This window comes from Urocitellus parryii, chromosome 11, assembly GCF_045843805.1.
Source record: "Urocitellus parryii isolate mUroPar1 chromosome 11, mUroPar1.hap1, whole genome shotgun sequence".
In the NCBI taxonomy this organism is placed as follows: domain Eukaryota; kingdom Metazoa; phylum Chordata; class Mammalia; order Rodentia; family Sciuridae; genus Urocitellus; species Urocitellus parryii.
The window spans coordinates 55,358,806-55,379,133 of NC_135541.1; the positions used below are offsets into that span (position 1 = coordinate 55,358,806).

At 32.8% G+C, this 20,328-nt stretch overlaps 1 protein-coding gene across 1 annotated transcript in view; it reads left to right on the forward strand.

The window, feature by feature from the left end:
• Tnni3k (TNNI3 interacting kinase) overlaps positions 1 to 20,328 on the forward strand; it is a 277,900-nt gene that overhangs the window by 10,627 nt on the left and 246,945 nt on the right. Inside the window, exons 3-5 of the mRNA XM_026409759.2 lie at positions 2,121 to 2,206; positions 3,313 to 3,410; positions 19,873 to 19,983. Of these exons, the coding sequence (XP_026265544.1) occupies positions 2,121 to 2,206; positions 3,313 to 3,410; positions 19,873 to 19,983 (295 nt within the window). The remainder of the gene's footprint in view (positions 1 to 2,120; positions 2,207 to 3,312; positions 3,411 to 19,872; positions 19,984 to 20,328) is intronic.

The following is a 20,328-nucleotide window of genomic DNA, read 5'->3' on the forward strand; positions in this document are numbered from 1 at the left end:
TACTATATTCTGAAAATGAACCACCAGACTTTCTATTTCTCTCACTGAGATTCTCTGGAACTTCTCTGGGCTCCCCAATAATACTGGAGTACAGGAGAGGCATATGGTCCCTCTCTTCTTTGAGAGAATTAACTCTTTCCTTTGAGAGTGTCCCATTTCCTTTTTGCTATCCCTCCAATAAATTCATATCCGTTACTCTGAACAACATGTCTGAAATCTTTCTGACTTAATGGCAAGAATTGGGGTTTGAAGGATGGGTATGCTGCCTCAGTTTCTTGAAAGGCACCAGCCCTGTAGGATAACTAAGAAGACCAAGCCTTTAAATATTGACTACATCATTGACATGAACTTCCTTTGCAATTTGAAAACAAACCAAAAAAAGACAAGTATTGCCATATAATGTTGATACACATTGAAAAACTGACTTTTTCAGAACACTTTGTTTTTTCTACACAAGGAGATCCCAAACTTTTTATTCTTTTAGTATTTGTCATTAAGTTCATTATGGTCAACTCAACATAAAGGGCATTCTTTCTTGTTTTGCTCTTAGGCTGCAGGTTATATAGTTCTTTACATTAACAGAGGCCTCCCTCTCTTCCTCACCCCAGCCATTTGTTTCCTGTCTTGTGTGAGCTTGTTGTGTGTTTCATATGATGGATAACAGAGGGACCAAGAAAGAAATGCCAGAGCAGCTCAGAGCCTCTGAATCTTTGTCCTCAGTGACCTGATAGTCTTCTTTCCCTTTGTATTTATGGACACTGATTTCCTACAAACGCAAAGAGAAAACTCCAGTCCGCCTAGCTTGAAGAGTGGAGTTCAGGTCTGCAGAACACCTATACTATTTGAAGTCAGAACCTCAGGCCTCTGTGAGCTAAATGCATTTCCAGTGTTTTTCCAATATAAATAAGTCAGTAGACTTTACTGCTGAGAAGTTAAACATTGAAAGCAAGAAGGGAAGAAGAATATTACCATGTCTATGAAAACAAACCACTGGGTTTGCCATTGCTAATTAAAGCATTTCACTGAGTTCCTTTAATTACCTTAGATTTGGAGGCTTCCCCCCCCCCCCCCTCTCTCTCTCTCTCCCTCTCCCCCGCCTTCTCTCTCTTTTTTTTTTTGGCAGTACTCTGGAGAATAACACTTTTCTCTTTTCTATTTTAAAATTCCAATACCTTTTGATGTTCCTAACTGGGTGCCTTGATGATAATGTTCTGAATTCATAGTGCCTTTCATGTATAAGTACTTTACAAATGATAAGAGTCCTAGGCTCCTCCACCAAAGACTTTACTGTCTCTCTAAAGCTGTTGGAGATTTGAATAGGTAGAAGGCAGCTTGAAATTGACCTGTGAGGCCAAGGATATGATCTCATTTCTACTTAAAATTGTCCTGGGAGTACCAATGACCTCAAGAGGTCAAGAATTGTAGCTTTACATTCCTTTTGAAACACTACTGATGGCTCTCCAGGGCCTTCCTGGGGCAATGGTCTTTGTTCAGACAAAGGGAGGAATTCATTAATGAAATCATTGTTCTTCTCACCTGATACTCTATCACAGTACTTACCAGAGTTTAGACCTTCTTTATCTATGAAATCTGATCCGGTCAGAGTTCAAGAAAACTTTGCTCCAGGCAAAAGTTGTAATACATTTGAATTATATCCTTTTCTCAAATTTCTTTTCAAATACAAAGTACTACTTTTTCTCCTTTCTTCTTTCCTCCTCCCTCCCTTTCTCTTTCTTTCTTTTTCTAATTTATTTATTTATTTTCCGAATTTCTCAAAAAATATAATGTGAAATTTTGAGTGTGGGAAAAATGAGTTTATTTCCAGATATCTATATTTTATACTTACACATAATTTTTTTCATTTATCAAGTTGCCCTGAAAAGTTTAAATTATACATAGAACACAGATCTGTGCATGAGATGTCTTGGACTTTTAATATCACTTTCTCTCAATTTTAATTCTTCATATAGATAGTTAAGAATTCTTTCTCTAAATACAAAATGATTTTGGAAAAAATATAATCCTGAGTTTTTAGTAACAAGATTACCTTTTATAATTTTCAAGTGAAAGAAAATATACTAAAAGATGAATTATGTAATCATTTATAATGTATTTTTCAGCTCTGATGAAGCCTTCAATAAAGTCAATTTAAATTACCGCACTGAAAATGGGCTGTCACTACTACATTTATGCTGCATTTGTGGGGGTGAGTACTTGAAATTTGCTTTTTAACTTGGGTATATGTATATACAATCAGTAATTTGAGCTGCCTAATAGTCCACAAGAAAATTCTATTTATACTTAATGTTCTCTTTAGCTTTGCCTTCCCTCCAACCCTGATAACCTTTGATTGAAGCATAGATAGGCAGTTATTTCACTTAATTTAACTCTGATTTCAAGTTTCAATGTTCTCCTTATCCTAAACCAAGTCACTTAGTGTGCTTGACAATCAGAAATCACTTTTAAAAATTGGGCTTGCCAGTCAGGAGTTAGGTTAAATTCTGAAGTACCCAAAATATTTTCCAAAATATCATCAAGTAGTTGCTTATCAATAAGCAACAAAAGTAAATGGAAATTAACAAATGTCCAAGATAAACTCTAAAAGGGAAGATCAGGCAAAATGAAGATTAAGATTAAATTTAGTTTATTTTCTCTTTTATTAATGTATCCCACACACCTTGAATGGTGTCTAGCATATAGTAGTCAGTCAATAAATTTATTGAATTGACAAATGACAAGTGAATAATTACGTTGTTAACCTAAATTAAATTCATTGAAATCAGATTTTTTTATAGAAAAATAATGTATAAACATCAAATGTAACCATATTCCTTAACCATTCCTCCCAAACAAACTAACCAGTGTCTACTTAGTATATTATTCTCACAAATTTAAACATGCCTACCCAAGCTTGGTCATACCCTCCGTATTTCTTGATCTAAATAAGCTCTACTACTTATGATGTTCTGACAAATCCTCTAGATTTTCATCCAAGCTTTCTTGAGAATTATGAACTTACATTTGTTCAATTTTTTATTTTAAAGCCATCTAATGATGGAAGCACTAGATTAAAAATGCATCAAGTTACAGCATTAATATAAAACTATGCAAATATAAAAATTTGTAAAGTTTTATAGGTATATTAGAAAAGTTCACTTTTAAGCTGTCAATTAATAGAAAACTTCATGAATGGCCTATGAACAGCAGCCTGACATTTTCATACATTAGAGTGGCATTTATCATTAAGTCAAAGAGAGATTTTAAAGCTACTTAGTTCACCCCCAATGATTCAGCCTTTATTTTTTTTCAAAGGCAACAAGTCACATATTCGAACCCTTATGTTAAAAGGGCTCCGCCCATCTCGACTGACAAGAAATGGATTTACAGCATTGCATTTGGCAGTTTACAAGGTATGACATTTTCATTCCCATAAGTACTGTATTAGAACCAAAGATGGTGGGTATTTTTAGGCTTTTTTGGGGGGAGGAGGAGCAAATATTAATCATGAAAAACTTTTAGAGTGACAGAGGCATCACATTACTGAATTGACTTCCTTTTCTTTTTTGAGTAAATATCCTTTATACACTAGACACATACTACTTTTAAGGCTTTCTGTGTTTAACCCATTTAATTCTCACAAGAACTCTGCAAGTCAATATAGTTATTATCCCCAAGGGAACATGGCTAGCTAGTGGTTTGCCAGGGTCTAAGACCAGACCATCTAGTTCCCACACAGAGCTCCTCACCAGTATACCAAGCTACCTCTGTACAGAGAGAGATGAGGTTGCATTTGATTGTGATTGAAGCTTCATTTATTTTCTGAAAGATTTCCTTAATATAGTGTCTCTAGAGCTCCCTTTAGTTTCTTTTATTTTTTTCTTGCTTTTGCTTTGTTTGTTTCCTCTCAATTGAGCCCTTGTTCCAATCAAATCTCAATACCAGATATAAGAATAAACATGAAAATGAATTGTAATAAGTGGGATATTGGGTATTGGAATTCCCATTGAAGTTATCATAAATATAAATTTACATGATATAAAAATTATTTAAAATAAATTGTGATTCTCTAATCATAGTAACAATGTGTGCTTATCTGTACTTACGAGCTAAATATACTGCTTATGTTATTTCTTTAGCTATTGAAATAAATTTGTAGGATGTATATTGGAGTTTATATTACAGAAAAAAATGAATTGAACATTAAAATTACATATCTAGACTATCAGATTACTGTTTAGTTGACTCAGCTACACTATAGTATATATTGTTCTATATACACTATATAGTTTAGAATATAGTATAGCTGACTCAACTTCTAACCTTTCCTTGTTATATTACATATTTTGTTCTTTCTCAATTTCATGTGAATCTGTGGCAGGATTTTGTTTCACCTTTGTGTAGCTAGGGTCTGGGAGGTGGGGCAACTACTTGCTTATACTGGGAACCCTCTTCCCTGTACCCTTCCTAATCTCTTGCGAGTTTATCACTGTGTGGGAAGAGGGCCACAGTTTTCCATGATTCAGTTCATATATTCCTATGGTTCATAGTGCAAATACTCTAAAGCTGATGGTCTCTTTTTATACCAAATCAATCTTTGTCCATTCTGATTCCTTATAGGTGAAAGCCATGGTTAAGTGCTAAATTGTCTTTAATACTCATTACTCCTAAACTCAAATGGAGGCTGAGTTCAAAATATATGAAGTAGCATCATACGCTGACTTTTCAGCTAAAAGGCAGGCGGTGAAAGTAAAAGAACTCTGAGGAAGGGGAAGTTGATGATGGATAACCAAGGCAATTTCTGAAACCATGAATTTTGAGTCTGTCTGGGAAATTCTTTCTGTGTTAGTTCATTTTGCTAAGATTTAGCATGACACTAGCTTACAACTAGCTTCTAAATGATTTAGAGTTACCATCTTTCGATAATATATTTCTTCCTCTTGTTTATCAAAACTAAATTTCCATTTTTAGAGTTCTCTTTGCTCTATTTCTTATGTTTCCTTGTATGTTTCAGAAAGGTACATGGACTATAACTTTGTCATAGCAAGTTTACATGAATTTAGATTCTTAGGAAACAAAGTAGGCAAAGCATCTTAAAAGACCATAATAAAATGCTTGATCACTCTGCTTATTTTTTATTCATTTGTAATAAACAAATTAAAGTTACCATTCACTCTAAATTAAAAAATGACATAAAGTACCCTACCAATGCATTAAATGCAGCTCTAATTTTTCCTTGACTGAACTATTACGATAAGTGTCTAAATCATTTTAGACTCCATTTCCCTTTCCTCATAAATTTCTAATAAATTTTTATTTTAACATTATTTCAAACTTAAAAGAATTTAAGAATGCTGCAAGAAACTCCTGTATACACATTATCCAGGTTAACTGTTTATGTTTTGTCTCATTTCCATTATTTTTCATTTTTTTTCTGAGCCATTTGAAAGTAATTGAAGATAGCATGCCCTATTTCTACAAAGTACTTTAAACTTTATTTACTAAGAACAAGTCACTAATATAACTCCAATATATACAATCAGAAAATTTAATATACATGGGATACTACCATCTCTATAACAAATTAAAATTTGACCAATTGTCTCAATTGCATGATTTATACTTTTTTTTTCTTTTTTGGTCTGGCCTAGGATTCCAACCAGAATCATGCATTTTTAGTGTTCTTATTTCTATAATCTTTAGTGAGAAAGTGTTTCTCAGCCTATCCTTGTCTTTCTTGGTTTTAATGTTTTTGATGCTTACAGAGCAGACATTAACACATATTTCTTTAAATTTTTTAAAATATTGCAGTTGAACTTTACTTTGTTCATAGCACTCAAAATAAATAATGTAACTCTCACCACTTTTTTGGTAGTCACAGAAATACTTCTTTTCATTGTATATCTTACATACTCTGACATGCTAGATCTGCTGCACATTTGAAATTTCTTTTTTTTTTCACTAATGGCATTACCTCTGTTTACTTTAATTATAGTAGAACAAATGCTCAGTATTTTAATGCCAAATGGATTGTTTTTACAGGATTTATGTTTATTGAAGTATAGTATATGCACATAAAATTTGCAATTTCAAGTATATAATTGATAATTTTTAAAAATGTACCTAATCATACAATCATTATCACAAATATGATATAGAATATTTCTATCACGCCCCAAACTTTCCACTTGACCTTTTATAGCCAATTCTCTCCACTGTCCTTCCATATTTTTTCTGTAAATTTATTTATTTAAACAATACTCTAAATGACTAATCTAAATGCCTATCATTTTTTTTTCCACACATGGACTAGTTTAGGGTTTGTTTCTGTTGAATGCTTTTAAAATTGACTAATTATCACATTGTTCTGCTTCATTTATTAATTTTATTGTACACTAGACTAATGTACACTGTTACAGATAATATTCATCATGTCATCTTCCTTTAAAGGATGTTGAGTTATTTATTTATTTACTATTTTGTTTTTGGTATGTGGTTGTACATTTGCAGAATACATTTGATCTACTCACCCTAGTTTGACTTTTTTTTATTAGAATGAGTCTATTTCAGTTTTTAACTTAGCCCCTTGGCATTCTTTTTCTGGGATATGATTTTTACTTTTGGACATGGTCCATAATATTCTTACCTAATACATGGCTTCTTTTATCTCACCTGAATGCCCAAATTACTTGGTGCAATCTCCCCATTCTGACTTACTAGAGCCCCCAAATCTCAATCCTGCCTGAACTCCAGTATCATTACCATTCACCTTTGAGCCATGAATTTTCATGATCTCTTCTAGATCATAGCCTTTCTCTATGCCTGAGAAGCTCAAGTCGAAGACCCATGGTAAATCTCCCTGAAGACTTCTGCAATCCTTTCTCTATGGAGTTTTATTTTCTTCTTATCAGTTATCCAGTACTGAAAATCACAGTTATTTCATAATATCAAAACTATAATCTCCACTATTAAGTGTGAGTTCTTATGTTTTGTGCCCTTCCATCTTAGACTCTTTTTTTTTTATTGTTGGTCGTTAAAAACATTGCATAGTTCTTAATACATCATATTTCACAGTTTGATTCAAGTGGGTCATGAACTCCCAATTTTACCCCGTATACAGATTGCTGTATCACATCAGTTACCCTTCCATTGATTGACAAATTGCCTTTCTAGTGTCTGATGTATTCTGCTGTCTGTCCTATTCTCTACTATCCCCCCTCCCCTCCCCTCCCCTTTTCTATCTCTACCCCTTCTACTGTAAATCATTTCTTCCATTTGTATTGTCTTGTCTTACCCCTCCTTTCCTCTTATACGTCATTTTGTATAACCCTGAGGATCGCCTTCCATTTCCATGCGATTTCCCTTCTCACTTCCTTTCCCTCCCACCTCTCAACCCTGTTAATGTAAATCTTCTTCTCAAGCTCTTCGTCCCTACCCTGTCCTTGTTTCCTCCCCTTATATCAAAGGAGTCATTTGGTATTTGTTTTTTAAAGATTGACTAGCTTCACTTAGCATAATCTGCTCTAATGCCATCCATTTCCCTCCAAATTCTATGATTTGTCATTTTTTAGTGCAGAGTAATACTCCATTGTGTATAATTGCCACATTTTTTTATCCATTCATCTATTGAAGGGCATCTAGGCTGATTCCACAATCTTGCTATCGTGAATTGTGATGCTATGAACATTGATGTAGCAGTGTCCCTGTAGCATGCTCTTATTAGGTCTTTAGGGAATAGACCGAGAAGGGGGATAGCTGGGTCAAATGGTGGTTCCATTCCCAGCTTTCCAAGAAATCTCCATACTGCTTTCCAAATTGGCTGCACCAGTTTGCAGAGAAATATATCAGGTGGAAAGCCAAGACAGTCATGGTATACTTTAGGATGCACTGTATCTTGCCCTTGTCTCACAGATTATGGTTCTTTGTTTAAGTTGTTCAGTGCCTGAGAATTGCTGTATCATACACTTTGTTTTGTAGATTTTACTTGTCAGTAGGAAGAGTTTATAGGAGATGTTCTGTTTTGCTGCCATCTACTTTTACATTTCTTACAGATCAATCTGTGTAAGACATAAATTTATGATGTCAGTGTTCTGTTTAAAACTTGGTATTGTCACCAATTGCCTATAAAATAAAATGGATTCAAGATCTTTTAATTTATCATTCTGGTGGAATCACTCTCTAGACATTTCCTGCAGTCTCTGAACTCCCAACACTAATGATTTTCAATTTAATATGCATGAGAACCATATGGTAATTATGTGGTGAACATGGATATTTTCCTCTTATCAATCTAATTTGATACACCCATGATGTTCTGGAAATCTAAAATTTCAAGAATGCAGGCAATTTTTATGGAAACAGACTCAGTGTACATTTTGAAGATCACTCTTCAAAACTCAAAAATCAAAATGGGGTCAGAGAATCAGTGGAATACACCTCAACAGATGGCTTGTAGAAATGTAGACTCTCCCCAAATTGTTCAACACATGTGATAGTCAGTCTTTTCTAAAGAAGCTTAACCAGTAGAATAATCTACTTAAGCTAATAATCTACTTATCTCTCCATTCATCCATCCATTCATCCATCCATCCATCCATCTATCCATATATACATATATACATACATCTATCAAGAGACAGATTTATTATAAGATATGGCTCACATGATGATTTCATGATTAAGGACAAAGAAATTCTATGACTTCCTTGTATAAACTGGAGAAACAGGAACTCTGGTGGTATGATTCAGACTAGGTCTGAAGACTTGAGAACAAGGGAAGCTGAAGGTGTAATTCTCTGAGTCAAAAAGCCTGAGAACCTAGAGTATTATCCTTTCTCCTCCTTTTTGTTTTGTTCCGTACCTCAATAGGTTTGATAAGGCCTACTCATGTTGGCCTTATCTTTACTCAGTCTACCAATGCAAATGTAAACTCTTCCAGAAACACCCTCAAAGACACAGTCAGAATTGTATTACCAGTGATCTGAGCATTCCTTAGCTCAGTCAAGTTGACACAAAATTAAACCTCCAAACCAGAATGCATTTAAAAAAAAAATCTGTAATGGAAGGCGATCCTCAGGGTTATACAAAATGACATATAAGAGGAAAGGAGGGGTAAGACAAGATAATACAAATGGAAGAAATGATTTACAGTAGAAGGGGTAGAGAGAGAAAAGGGGAGGGGAGGGGAGGGGAGGGGAGGGGGGATAGTAGAGAATAGGACAGACAGCAGAATACATCAGACACTAGAAAGGCAATTTGTCAATCAATGGAAGGGTAACTGATGTGATACAGCAATCTGTATACGGGGTAAAATTGGGAGTTCATAACCCACTTGAATCAAACTGTGAAATATGATGTATTAAGAACTATGTAATGTTTTGAATGACCAACAATAAAAAAAAATTTTAAAAAATCCCAATTTATGTGTCTGCAGGCTAAAGTTTGAAGAGCAGTATTTTAGATTATGCCATTCTTTAGGCCAAGCACGTTTACACTTCTGTTTTTGTTCAGGTAATTTGTTCTGCTAAAGGATTTTTTATTTTTTTCTCAGCATAAAATTATTACTTATTTGAAACCAAGATAAATTGAGCCTTCTTAAACCTTCTTGAACTCCCAGACAGATTTTATTGCACTTAATTTTGGATTCCAATTATAAGTTTACATTATCTTTTATTACAGCACTTATGAGGAGTTGTTTGCATTACTTCAAAAGGTGGTCTGTGAACTTTGAGCATTGGGACTAAGTATTTTTCTTTGCTTATTTGTTAGGACTTATCAAAGATCTTTGATGAATACTTTTTGGAAATTAGCAAATATCCAAAAAACAGTACAAACAATACTTTATGGATACTATGTAACTTAAGAAAACTGTCAACACAGAAGCTAAACTACATGTGTTCATATCTCAGTTCTGAGACTTACTTGTGTGCGTCTTTATTCAAATTGATCATCCTTTCTACACCTCTTTGTCATCTTTGAAATGGAGCAAATAAAACTATCTATTTTGTTGGGTGAGTTTAGAAGTTTTATTTGATGTGTGGAAGTGCCAGGAAATGAACCAGTGACTTTATACATTGTTTATTTTAAAAAGAACAAAACATGTACTACTTAGCAAAATATCTAGCAAGCAGTAAGTACCAAATTAAATATTAATTATTATGTTGAGCATTAATTTTCACCAACATTTACTGGAGACTAATATGTCAGTTGTTTTACAAAGAAAAACAAAAAGAAATGGGCCATGACTTCTGGATTATTACATTCTAAAGAGATGAGAATAAGTAACCTTAGTAACATCAAAAAAAAAAAAAATGAAATCTGTTCTAGGATCAATTGGCTCCAAAGATGTTTGATCATGTTGCTATAACATTAGCATCCCAAATGCATATAGTTTTTCATCAATTATATATTTGAACAAAAATTTTCAATTAATAAATATCTCAAGGCAAAATATGGTTTTTGAAAATAAATTCATATTTCAAACATCCTTTTGATAAGGTTATTTAGGATATGATCCAATTGTAAATTTGACTTATAATAGCTCAGAATAGGAAAAAATATAGGAAATAGGGAAAAATACCAACTATGGTTTGTTTTTTGTTTTTTTGCTTCTTTTATACTTATTAGTAATCTATGTAATGTGTTTTCTTCACAGGAATCCTTTAAATATCCTGCCAGTTTTATCATACTTGGTTCAGTGAAAATTAGATATTTAAATACATAAATTCATTAAATTTGACCCATCTAAGATACAACAGATTTCCATATACTAAAATCTGATGAAGAAGAGTGAGAGGTTACTCTCAGCTCTTCTCCACAAGAATTTTAGGTATTTATTTTTATATTTTAGATAATGTATACTCCTAAAATGAAACTCAAGATTTTAAGGGAAAAAAGTGAGACTTAATATAGTTTGGAAGATCTTTAATATGACTGCTAATGAAACAAATTTAACCGCACACATTCCTCTTACTCAATACACACCTAAACCATTTAATGAAATTTCCTTAGTGAATGAAAAGTATCATTTTGATACATCAGCTTTTTCTTTAGTATTTTATGTGATAAACGCAGATACTGAGTGATGATGGTCATTTATTCTCTTACTCATTCCAATCATTCAGAAGAAGTTATTTTTATTTTCTTATTACAAGGAGAAAGTAAAGGAAGGGGAAAAAAATCTAATTCAAATCTATGTCTACCTGGTTCACTAGACCCGGATTTTTTTTCTACATAACCACGCCTATCACAAAACTCTATGTTTTCCATGAGTTTCAATTTGTATTCGTATTCGTATTCTTTATCCCAATTCAATTTTGCCTCCTTAACACATGTATCAGATTACAAAGTTAATGTTTTTTCAGCTTTTCTAAAATACAGGATGAAGAGCTAATCTTTCATAGCTTCTCAATGTTCTATTCGAACCAAAGTCCTTCAGATGTGGAACGATGGACATTTTGAATTGGATAATTATTTGTTGTGGGAAGTTGTTCTGTGCATTACAAAATGTTGTAGCAGCATCTCTAGTCTCTTTCCTGTAGATGACATTAGTCTCTATTCTCATTCCCAGTTGTGACAACCAAAATATCTATCTACAGACATTGTCTCTGGAAGGCAAAATCACCCCCAGTTGAGAACCACAGACATAGAGGAGAGATTAAAAGATTCATTAACTTAAATTGATCTTTTAAATTTCAAATTGCCTTTTTATTTGTGCAAATAAAGTTTCTTGATTAAAGATTGCATTTTTCCTCAATGAAAATTTGACAAGAGAGTAATAAGAAATTTTTTGAATAGGAGGAAAGAAACCCTGCAGCCAAAAAAAAAAAAAAGACTCTATTTTTTATATACCACCTAAAATTTTTAGTTAATGGTGATTTTTAAATACTATTTAATTTGAAGTTTTACTTTAAGAAACTAGAGAACATAAATTAGAGCAATCATTCAAAATTTTAATGTTCACATTTTTTCTTAGCAAGCAAATATTTCATAATTTCTTTCTAAATTAACATGTTCTCAAGAAAAAGTTAATAGGATATTAGGTTGTTAATGTACCTTTTAATTCATACATCAGACAGCACCATTTTTTTTGATGCCACCCAAGTCTGGGTCAGGTGTTGCTCTAATGTATTCTTTTAGCAGCCAGCACTTACCTTATTCATACTGTGTATGATGCTGTACTTTAATTCCTGGTTATGTCTTTGTAGCTTCCTCTAAAGAGTCACAATCTTAGGAGACTTCAGAAATGAAGTCAATTACATAAATAAATAAATGGAGATGTTAGATAATATGGATTCAATGATAGGGACAAACACTCAGGCTCAATGTTTCTGAGTTATAAGAAGTGGTGAACACACTGGCAAGTTAAAGAACTTATGTATTATGTGACGGGTTCAATCACTTTCAGCTCCAGCTAATCATTTACATGTAGGAATGTAGACTTGCATTGTGTAAAATTTCAGAGAAATTTTGTAAAGTTTCCTGATATTTAAATACAAATTATTAATTCAAATTTTTATTTATAAATACTGTATGGGCTAAACCATATACATATATTCCCCTTTTAGTCTGTTTGTAATCTCTGCTGGTAGTTATGAGCACCACCGAATCAGGCACCAGATTTAAATTTCTAAAAAAATCATCTAATTCTGAGCACTTTGAACAATCTACATATTAAGTATATTAATAAATGTTTCATAAAAGAATAAATGAAGTTAAAATTCTATGATAACTTAGAAGAAAAAAAGTATTTCAAGATAGGTAAAATCAAGTTGACATTGGACAAAATAATGTCCCATTCTGGCCATTAGAATGGAAATTAGAAAATTAGACTCTTTATGAGATATTATAGAGATTATAGGGGTAGAAGGTATAATAGTGGGTAGAAAATAAATGGGTTTAGGAAAATGGAGGCAATGAACATTGGTTGTTTTTCCAAAAAGCAAAAACAGCAATGTCTTGAGGAGGTGCAGGATCACAGAAAAGTTAATACAACAGCTTTGTCCAATCTTGTTAAATTCTTACCCATTTGAATAAACATAAAAATTCACATTCCATTTATTTTTTCATTTCAAAATAAATGTTATAAGTAAAAACAAATTAAAGGATTCATAATATTCAATATGCTTTTTCAAACAGCATATATTTGAATTCCCTCCATGCCCCAGAAACCCCAATTAGCTTTTCTTGGTTAAGTCATCATTATATTATAGAATGAAAACAGCTCACTATATCCATAGACCAATTTGAATAACTCACAGGAAGCTAGAAATTATAGAATACTAGAAAAACTGAAGAAGGGTCTGTAGGAAATAAGGAGAAAAAATTAAATCAAAAGCAAATTTGGGGTCGTTACCCTGGAAAGAGTACAGGCACTCAATCTAAGATGTGTTCCCTTTATTTTTTCCTGTTGTTTCAAAAAATTCAAGCAAAGCCAAGTTGTTATTATCACGATAAAACTTAAAAATTGACATTTTTTGTGAAAATAGATTCAAAAAATTTTAAATAAGAGATGTATAGTTGTGAACTTTTGTGAGCAGCGTTTACTATATTGATTAATAAATCCTTTCACAGAGGATATCTATGATGTACTAGGCAGCTTGAATCCATTAAATTTTAATATCTGTAACTAAATGCATTTCATACTGAAGTCGTGCCTTGTCCTTATTCTAAAGGAAACCTAGATATTCTTAAAAGTCTATAAAACTACACTTTGTTTTTTGCAGGTTTTTTTGTTTGTTTGTTAATCATTACCTTTCCCTTATAAAAACAAACTGAGTTTAACAATTGCTGTGTTGGATACATTGCATTGAAAAAGAAAAAAAAATACTTGGAATAATATAGTATTAGAATATTTATTTATATACCTCTAGTTTCACATCCAGAAACTCATTCTTCTGTCCAACAACTGAAGCTCTGCCTTGGATATGATGCTTCAGAGAATATTGGATGTGGATAGGATATTTCAGAAAACAATTTAGCCCAATTTTGAAAACTTAAAGATGAAAAATTTGAGGTATTTCATGATTAAATATCTCTTGGACAAAGTGAAGTGAGACATAATGAATATTCTTATACAGTTGGGTCATTCTTGGTGAGGGTAATACATTAAATAAGAATATTTCTGTAAGGATCCTTTGAGATGCTTGAGTTTACAAACATTTGTGCATATTATTGTATCCCCATTACTATCCTATAAGATAGGTATGGAAGATAGATTCCTTGGGGGTCTCTCTCTCTCTCTCTCTCTCTCTCTCTCTCTCTCTCTCTCTCATTCTGAAGAGGGGTACATGATCAGGGATTGAAAATTAAAAATTTTATAATATATATGATATATTAAGAAAAACAGAGTAATCAAGATCAGTAGACCTAATTTCAAATTCTAGTTCTAGCTAAATTCAAACGTATATTACAGAAGCACATTTTATGATATTTAATGTTAATTGGATTCACTGAAAAGCTAGCTGCCTCTGAGAATGATTTAAAAGTACAGGAGAATTATTTGGAAGTGACACTGAATGGAGAAGGAAGAATGTAAAATCAGTCAGAAGGAGCTGTCAGACCACAATGCAGACCTTATAAAATCTCTGTCTGCCCAATGGAGAGCTACAGAGTGAAAAGTTTCTACTAGAAGAATGCTACACTGGGTGAAAATAGGGAAGCCCTTTTTGCCTTGCTTATTCATCAACTGGGAGCTTGTCTAGGAGAGTGACCATAGCTCCAATGCTTCAGTGACTCTTGAAAAGAGCTAGCTGAGAAGGCTATCAGCTAACTGCCCTCCTACCACACTTTTTTTTTGTAAGGCGATCTGAGTAGCCTATCTCTACATCCGTCACACATGGGGACATGCTGATTATTTTGTGCCAAATGAAAAAGGGGGTAGCTTAACTCTATATGTAGTATGATATTCATAGTGTACATAATAATTAATAAAAATTATGTGTCAAACACTGCTAAATAAATTTCAGCATTACTAGATTAATCTTGACAATGACTCTGTGAGATTGATGTTATTATCTTCATATTATAGACAGAAACTCCACAGATTCAATAGGCCAAGAAACTTGTCCCAATTGTAGGATGTGGTCATCAATATGGAAACACAGATTTTCCTTGCTATTAGTCTGTGCTCTATCTACTAACATGAACATACATACATAGGAACAAGAATGAAGGAATAAAACATACTTATGTGGTAAAAGTGATTATATGGTAGTATTAGTCCATAATTATATGGATTATTATGGTATATATATATGGTATATATATGATAGTATTATATGATAGTTATTACACTGTTACTTATTCCTTTTCTTTATTTTCACACTTTCTATGATGACATATCTGTTTTAGACTACAAACAACGCCAAACACAGTAGTACAACAACCATTTTATTATTTTCATAGTGTCTCAGCTCAAAAATTCACACAGGATGCAGAGGTATGGCTTGATTCTCCTCCATAATGTTTAGAACCTCAGTTGAGAAGATGTGAATAACTGAGTATTATTCCATTGGTGAGGGGATTAGAGTCCTCTGGAGGTTTCACATGCAGTTGCCTAGGCTGGAGTGATTTTAAGGCTGGACTTAGCCAGGTTAGCTGATTGGAAAGTCCTTGTATAATAGGAACTGTCTCCATGGAGCCTGGGCTTCCTTACATCAGGGCTTTCGCAGATCAGTCAGACTTCTTTTTTTATCATTTATTGATTTTATTATTTTTTAAATACATAACAGCAGTGGAATGCATTACAATTCTTGTACACATACAGAGCACAATTTTTCATATCTCTGTATATAAAGTATGTTCACGTCAATTTATGCCTTTATACATGTACTTTGTTTTTTTGCATTACAATTCTTAACACACATATATACCACAATTTTTCATATCTCTGTTTATATATAAAGTATGTTGACACCCAATTCAAGTCTTCATACATGTACTTTGTATAAAGATGTCCATCACATTCCACCATCCTTGAATGTGGTGGTTCAGGACTCCAAGAGCACAATGCTCAGCAAATGAAAAGGAAACCATGTGGCCTTCTATAACCGAACCTTGGAAAAAACAACTTCCTCTGCTGTACTGTATTGTGTCAACCCAGCATTATTCAATGTGAAGGGACATAAAACTCACATTTTAATGGGAAGAGTATAAATGGTATTTGCCATATTTTGAAACTAATAGAAAATATATTGTATCCACATCAGAAGAAAACAAATTTTAGGTATAAATAAATCTATTTCATTTTTTTGTTCTGAAAAAGAATTTATAAAATTCTTGGTTTTTTAACTTTGTTTTTTACTTATACAATATGGCAGTAGAGGAGCTGAGCTCTCTGATACAGTGTCTACTTACTATGGCTTTATTCACAGTAATAATCACAGAGCCAACAACAGGCAGGATATTATTCACTCATTTACAGTGCAAAGTGGTAATTGCCACCACTACAAAATATTACATAAATTTGGGGGTCTATTCTATCCCAAATCCTATTTCTTGAAGGGTACAGTGAGACTACTTTTTCATATACTCCTTACTTTTCCATAAATTAATTTTCTTTTGTTTCAAAATAATAACTATTGTATACATAAATATGTTAGAGAAGGTTAATATATTCCACACTTTAAAATGCTTTCATGTGTCTTATTGAAGAAAAATAAGTTTAGCTAGAGCGTGCATAAAGGAAAACCTGCCAGTTCCCCAGCAAACTATTGCTGGTTCAAGTTTTAAGAGCCTATCCTTTTACAAAAACTGACACTAGACACTTGTTGTATATCATAACATGCAGGAACTAAATGAGATCAGCCTCATAATATTAGAAACTTGCCTAATATTTATATTTTATATGAAAGCTTTTCCTAGTAGATATGTAGTATATTGTTGACTTTAAATTTTTCCATTAGGTCAAGGTATACCTATAGAGTAGAAGAGAAATGTTTCAGGGCTTGTCCTTTATCTGTAGTAAAGTACCTCATCTCAAGTTTTTCCTTGAGACTAGAATCAAGATCTGCTGAAATACTGTGGAAAGTCAGAAGTGAAGCATGGACTTTAGAGTTCAGAAGTTTTAGGTTTGTATCTATCGCCAACACTTAAAAACTATTTAAGGTTCAACAGTACATTAAATTTTTTGAGCCTGAATGTCATCAGCTATAGAATAGGGATAATAATAATATTTCTTTTGTATAGGCAAGATATGAAGCTTATATAAGAGGAGGTAGATAAACCATATTACTTGGGATTTGGCCCATGTACATAATTTATAAGTAGTAATGATTATTTTGTTACTATTCTCTTTAATATGATGTGGTAAGATAAAAATTCTTTATCGATAGTGTTCAGTGATATAGAACCTTATATCAGACAGAAGTTGAGCTTGAGAAATCCAAACAAAGTATGAAAGGATGATTATTACTTTTAATTAAAACCATTTACCTATTCTGAAAAAATTATAATTACTTTTTCTTTAATTCCACAAACGTTGACTACGTAAGAAGAAAACAAAGGTACTTGAGAAAAGGATGAATTTGCATTTACTAGAATTTGTCTGATAGATAAATATTTCATATGTTGCATGATTTACATATAACTTATTTTAATTTAGCCTATTCAGTCCTTGTCATAAATAAGTACTCATTAATAAATATATTAAATAAAAGAATATTCATCTTTTTACTGATTGTTGTGTTCTTTATGTATTAAATATATAAACATTTTTTTTTCTTTTTGGGAAAAGGTCTCACTGTGTTGCATAGGCACTGAAATTCATGATCCTCCTGCCTCAGCCTCCCAAGAAGCTGAAATAAAGGCACATTCCAATGTTCTCAGATCACTTGTCACTTTTATATGCTATCACTATTTCTACAGTCTGTCACTGTTTCTACATTCTGTCATTTAATGTTCTCAAAAATATTATATATTTCCTGTATTTTTTAAAAATGACTTTATAACTAAAAAAACCCACAATTTTTTACCTTAAATTCCTGCCCATATAGATGAAAAAATGAAAGGCTACATCTTTCCCATTTATCTTGGTGATCATGTCTTTAGCCACTACCATTCAAAATTAAAAGTTATTAGTGAAGTTGAAGTTGACTCCTGTGGATTTTTTTCTGAAGAGTAGGAATTTTCCATCTATATTCTCTATTAAACTAGTAGACATTACTTTATTGCAGTACTGATACAGAGCTTTCCTTGGTTTAGTCCTTCAAGTGCTTCAATGATTAATTAATGAAGTAGAAGAAATACAGTTATGGAAAGGAGGTAAAGGAAAACAGAAGCAGAAGCTAGGTGATGGACTAAAATCATCACCTCAATTGCAAATTTGAGGGTTATGATAAGCCCCAGCCTTCTATGTCCAATAGTAATGAGTTCTATTGAGTATTGTGCCAGGTACCTTTTAAGTGCTTTATATGTATTATTAAAACCGTTGTATACAGTTATCTTGCCAAGGAAATTAATGAAGAGGGGCTGTAGAATTTGCCCCAGTTCACACAGTCTTTAGCAGAGCTGGGAGTCTAATCAGGCAGCCTAAATCTATGATCAATAAGCATATCCTACACTATATGAATCTCAGATTTAACATGTGAAAACATTTTAGTTCTTCCTGATTCTTCATCTCTATATCATTTCATTAACCTGCTATTTACTGTACTTGGAGAAAATCCAACCCCAACCTCCATCATGGCTTTATAAGGCCTTACAAACTCAGACATCTTTGAATTTATCTTCAATATTACTTTTCTCTTGTTGTTTTTAACCATCTATTAAACACTTGTCTTGTTTCTAGTCTTCAATCACACCAAATCTTTTTCCATCATAGGACTTTTGCACTAACTGTTAATGCTTATCCTAATGCTTACTTAGTGGTACAGTGTATATGTGGGGCTTTGATTTCCATCCATAGAAAATTATTATAGGCTACTTTTAGGCTGAGCAACAGTAGGTTGAAGATGAAATATTTATTTAACTTTTTGGTAGAGCAGATAGGTGGAGGAAAAGAGTTGGAAACAATATTAAATTATTTTTTCTATTTGAAGCTCTTTACTGAAGTATTTAAAATATTGGGTTTTTTAACTAGAGAATTTTCTAGTTACAGTGTGAAATAATATGTGTGCAATTTACAAATGCAATGGCATATTCCATGAAGATATTATTTTATTGCCACTTGGTGTGTTGATGAACCAAGTATTGCAGAAGTTGTGACTTGAATTCTTACTTTGATGGAGAGGGTTAAACATAGAGATCTTTGCATTCCCTTCCAATTCTGGACTTTTGTGAATACATGACCTACCACATCATCCTTTTGAGTGTTCTGACTTGTTAAAAAGAGTCAAGGAAAGAAAGACACTACTGATTAATTATGTATAGGTCCCATGATACTATGTATTACAGAAGAAGCAATTACTGAACTACTTTGAAACAGTCCAGTGAGCTGCAGTTTGTTCTTCTTAGAAGGAATATTTCATCTTCATCTCTAAAAGAAAAACAAAAATAAACCTTCACACAATTCCTATAAATTCTTAACCTCTTTTGTAATTAATTTTAGTTGCTGGAGAAAGCATATGTATTAGAGTGATCTACATGTAACATTGAGTTCAGTTGCAAGAACCTTACCATAGATAAGTGTCCATTTGTCTTTCATGGTCAAGTGGTAGAGAATTGATTGGACCTAAACAGCTCTGACATTTGCTCCTACATTTCAACCATGTGAGAGCCACTTTCTGCTATCTAATATACTCTTATGCCAGAAATCACACTTAGGTTTTCTCTGAGAACCTAAACTGGCTGACAGTCAGGAAATCAATACATCCTGTTGCACAGATTTCGTGTCTGCTATTAGTAGAAAAGTAACACTAAAGATGTGTTTTCTTTCAGGACAGTGCAGAATTGATCACATCCCTGATTCACAGTGGAGCTGATATACAGCAAGCTGGATATGGTGGCCTCACTGCTCTCCACATTGCTGTGATAGCTGGTCACCTAGAGGTAAGTCATGCCTTTGTTACCTGTGAAAACAAAGATTAGCTACCTCTTCAAATTATTCTCAGTTTTCAACACTGGCTTTTGAGATGATAAAAGTTGGTTTGTTTTTTAGCTACTGAGCACATTATTTTCATTTGACAGTAAAATTTAACCATTCAAATGTGCTTTTGATAGTTCAGTACATTTTGTAATGATGTAAACAAATATCTACTAATATAAAAATGGCTGTGTATGAGAGACTTTTGAGCAATGATTAAGACCATAAGTTTTGAAATCAAGTAGCTCAGCTTCCAAAAGTCATCATATTAACTTTGGGGGAGTTATTAAATCTCAAAACACATGTTTGTT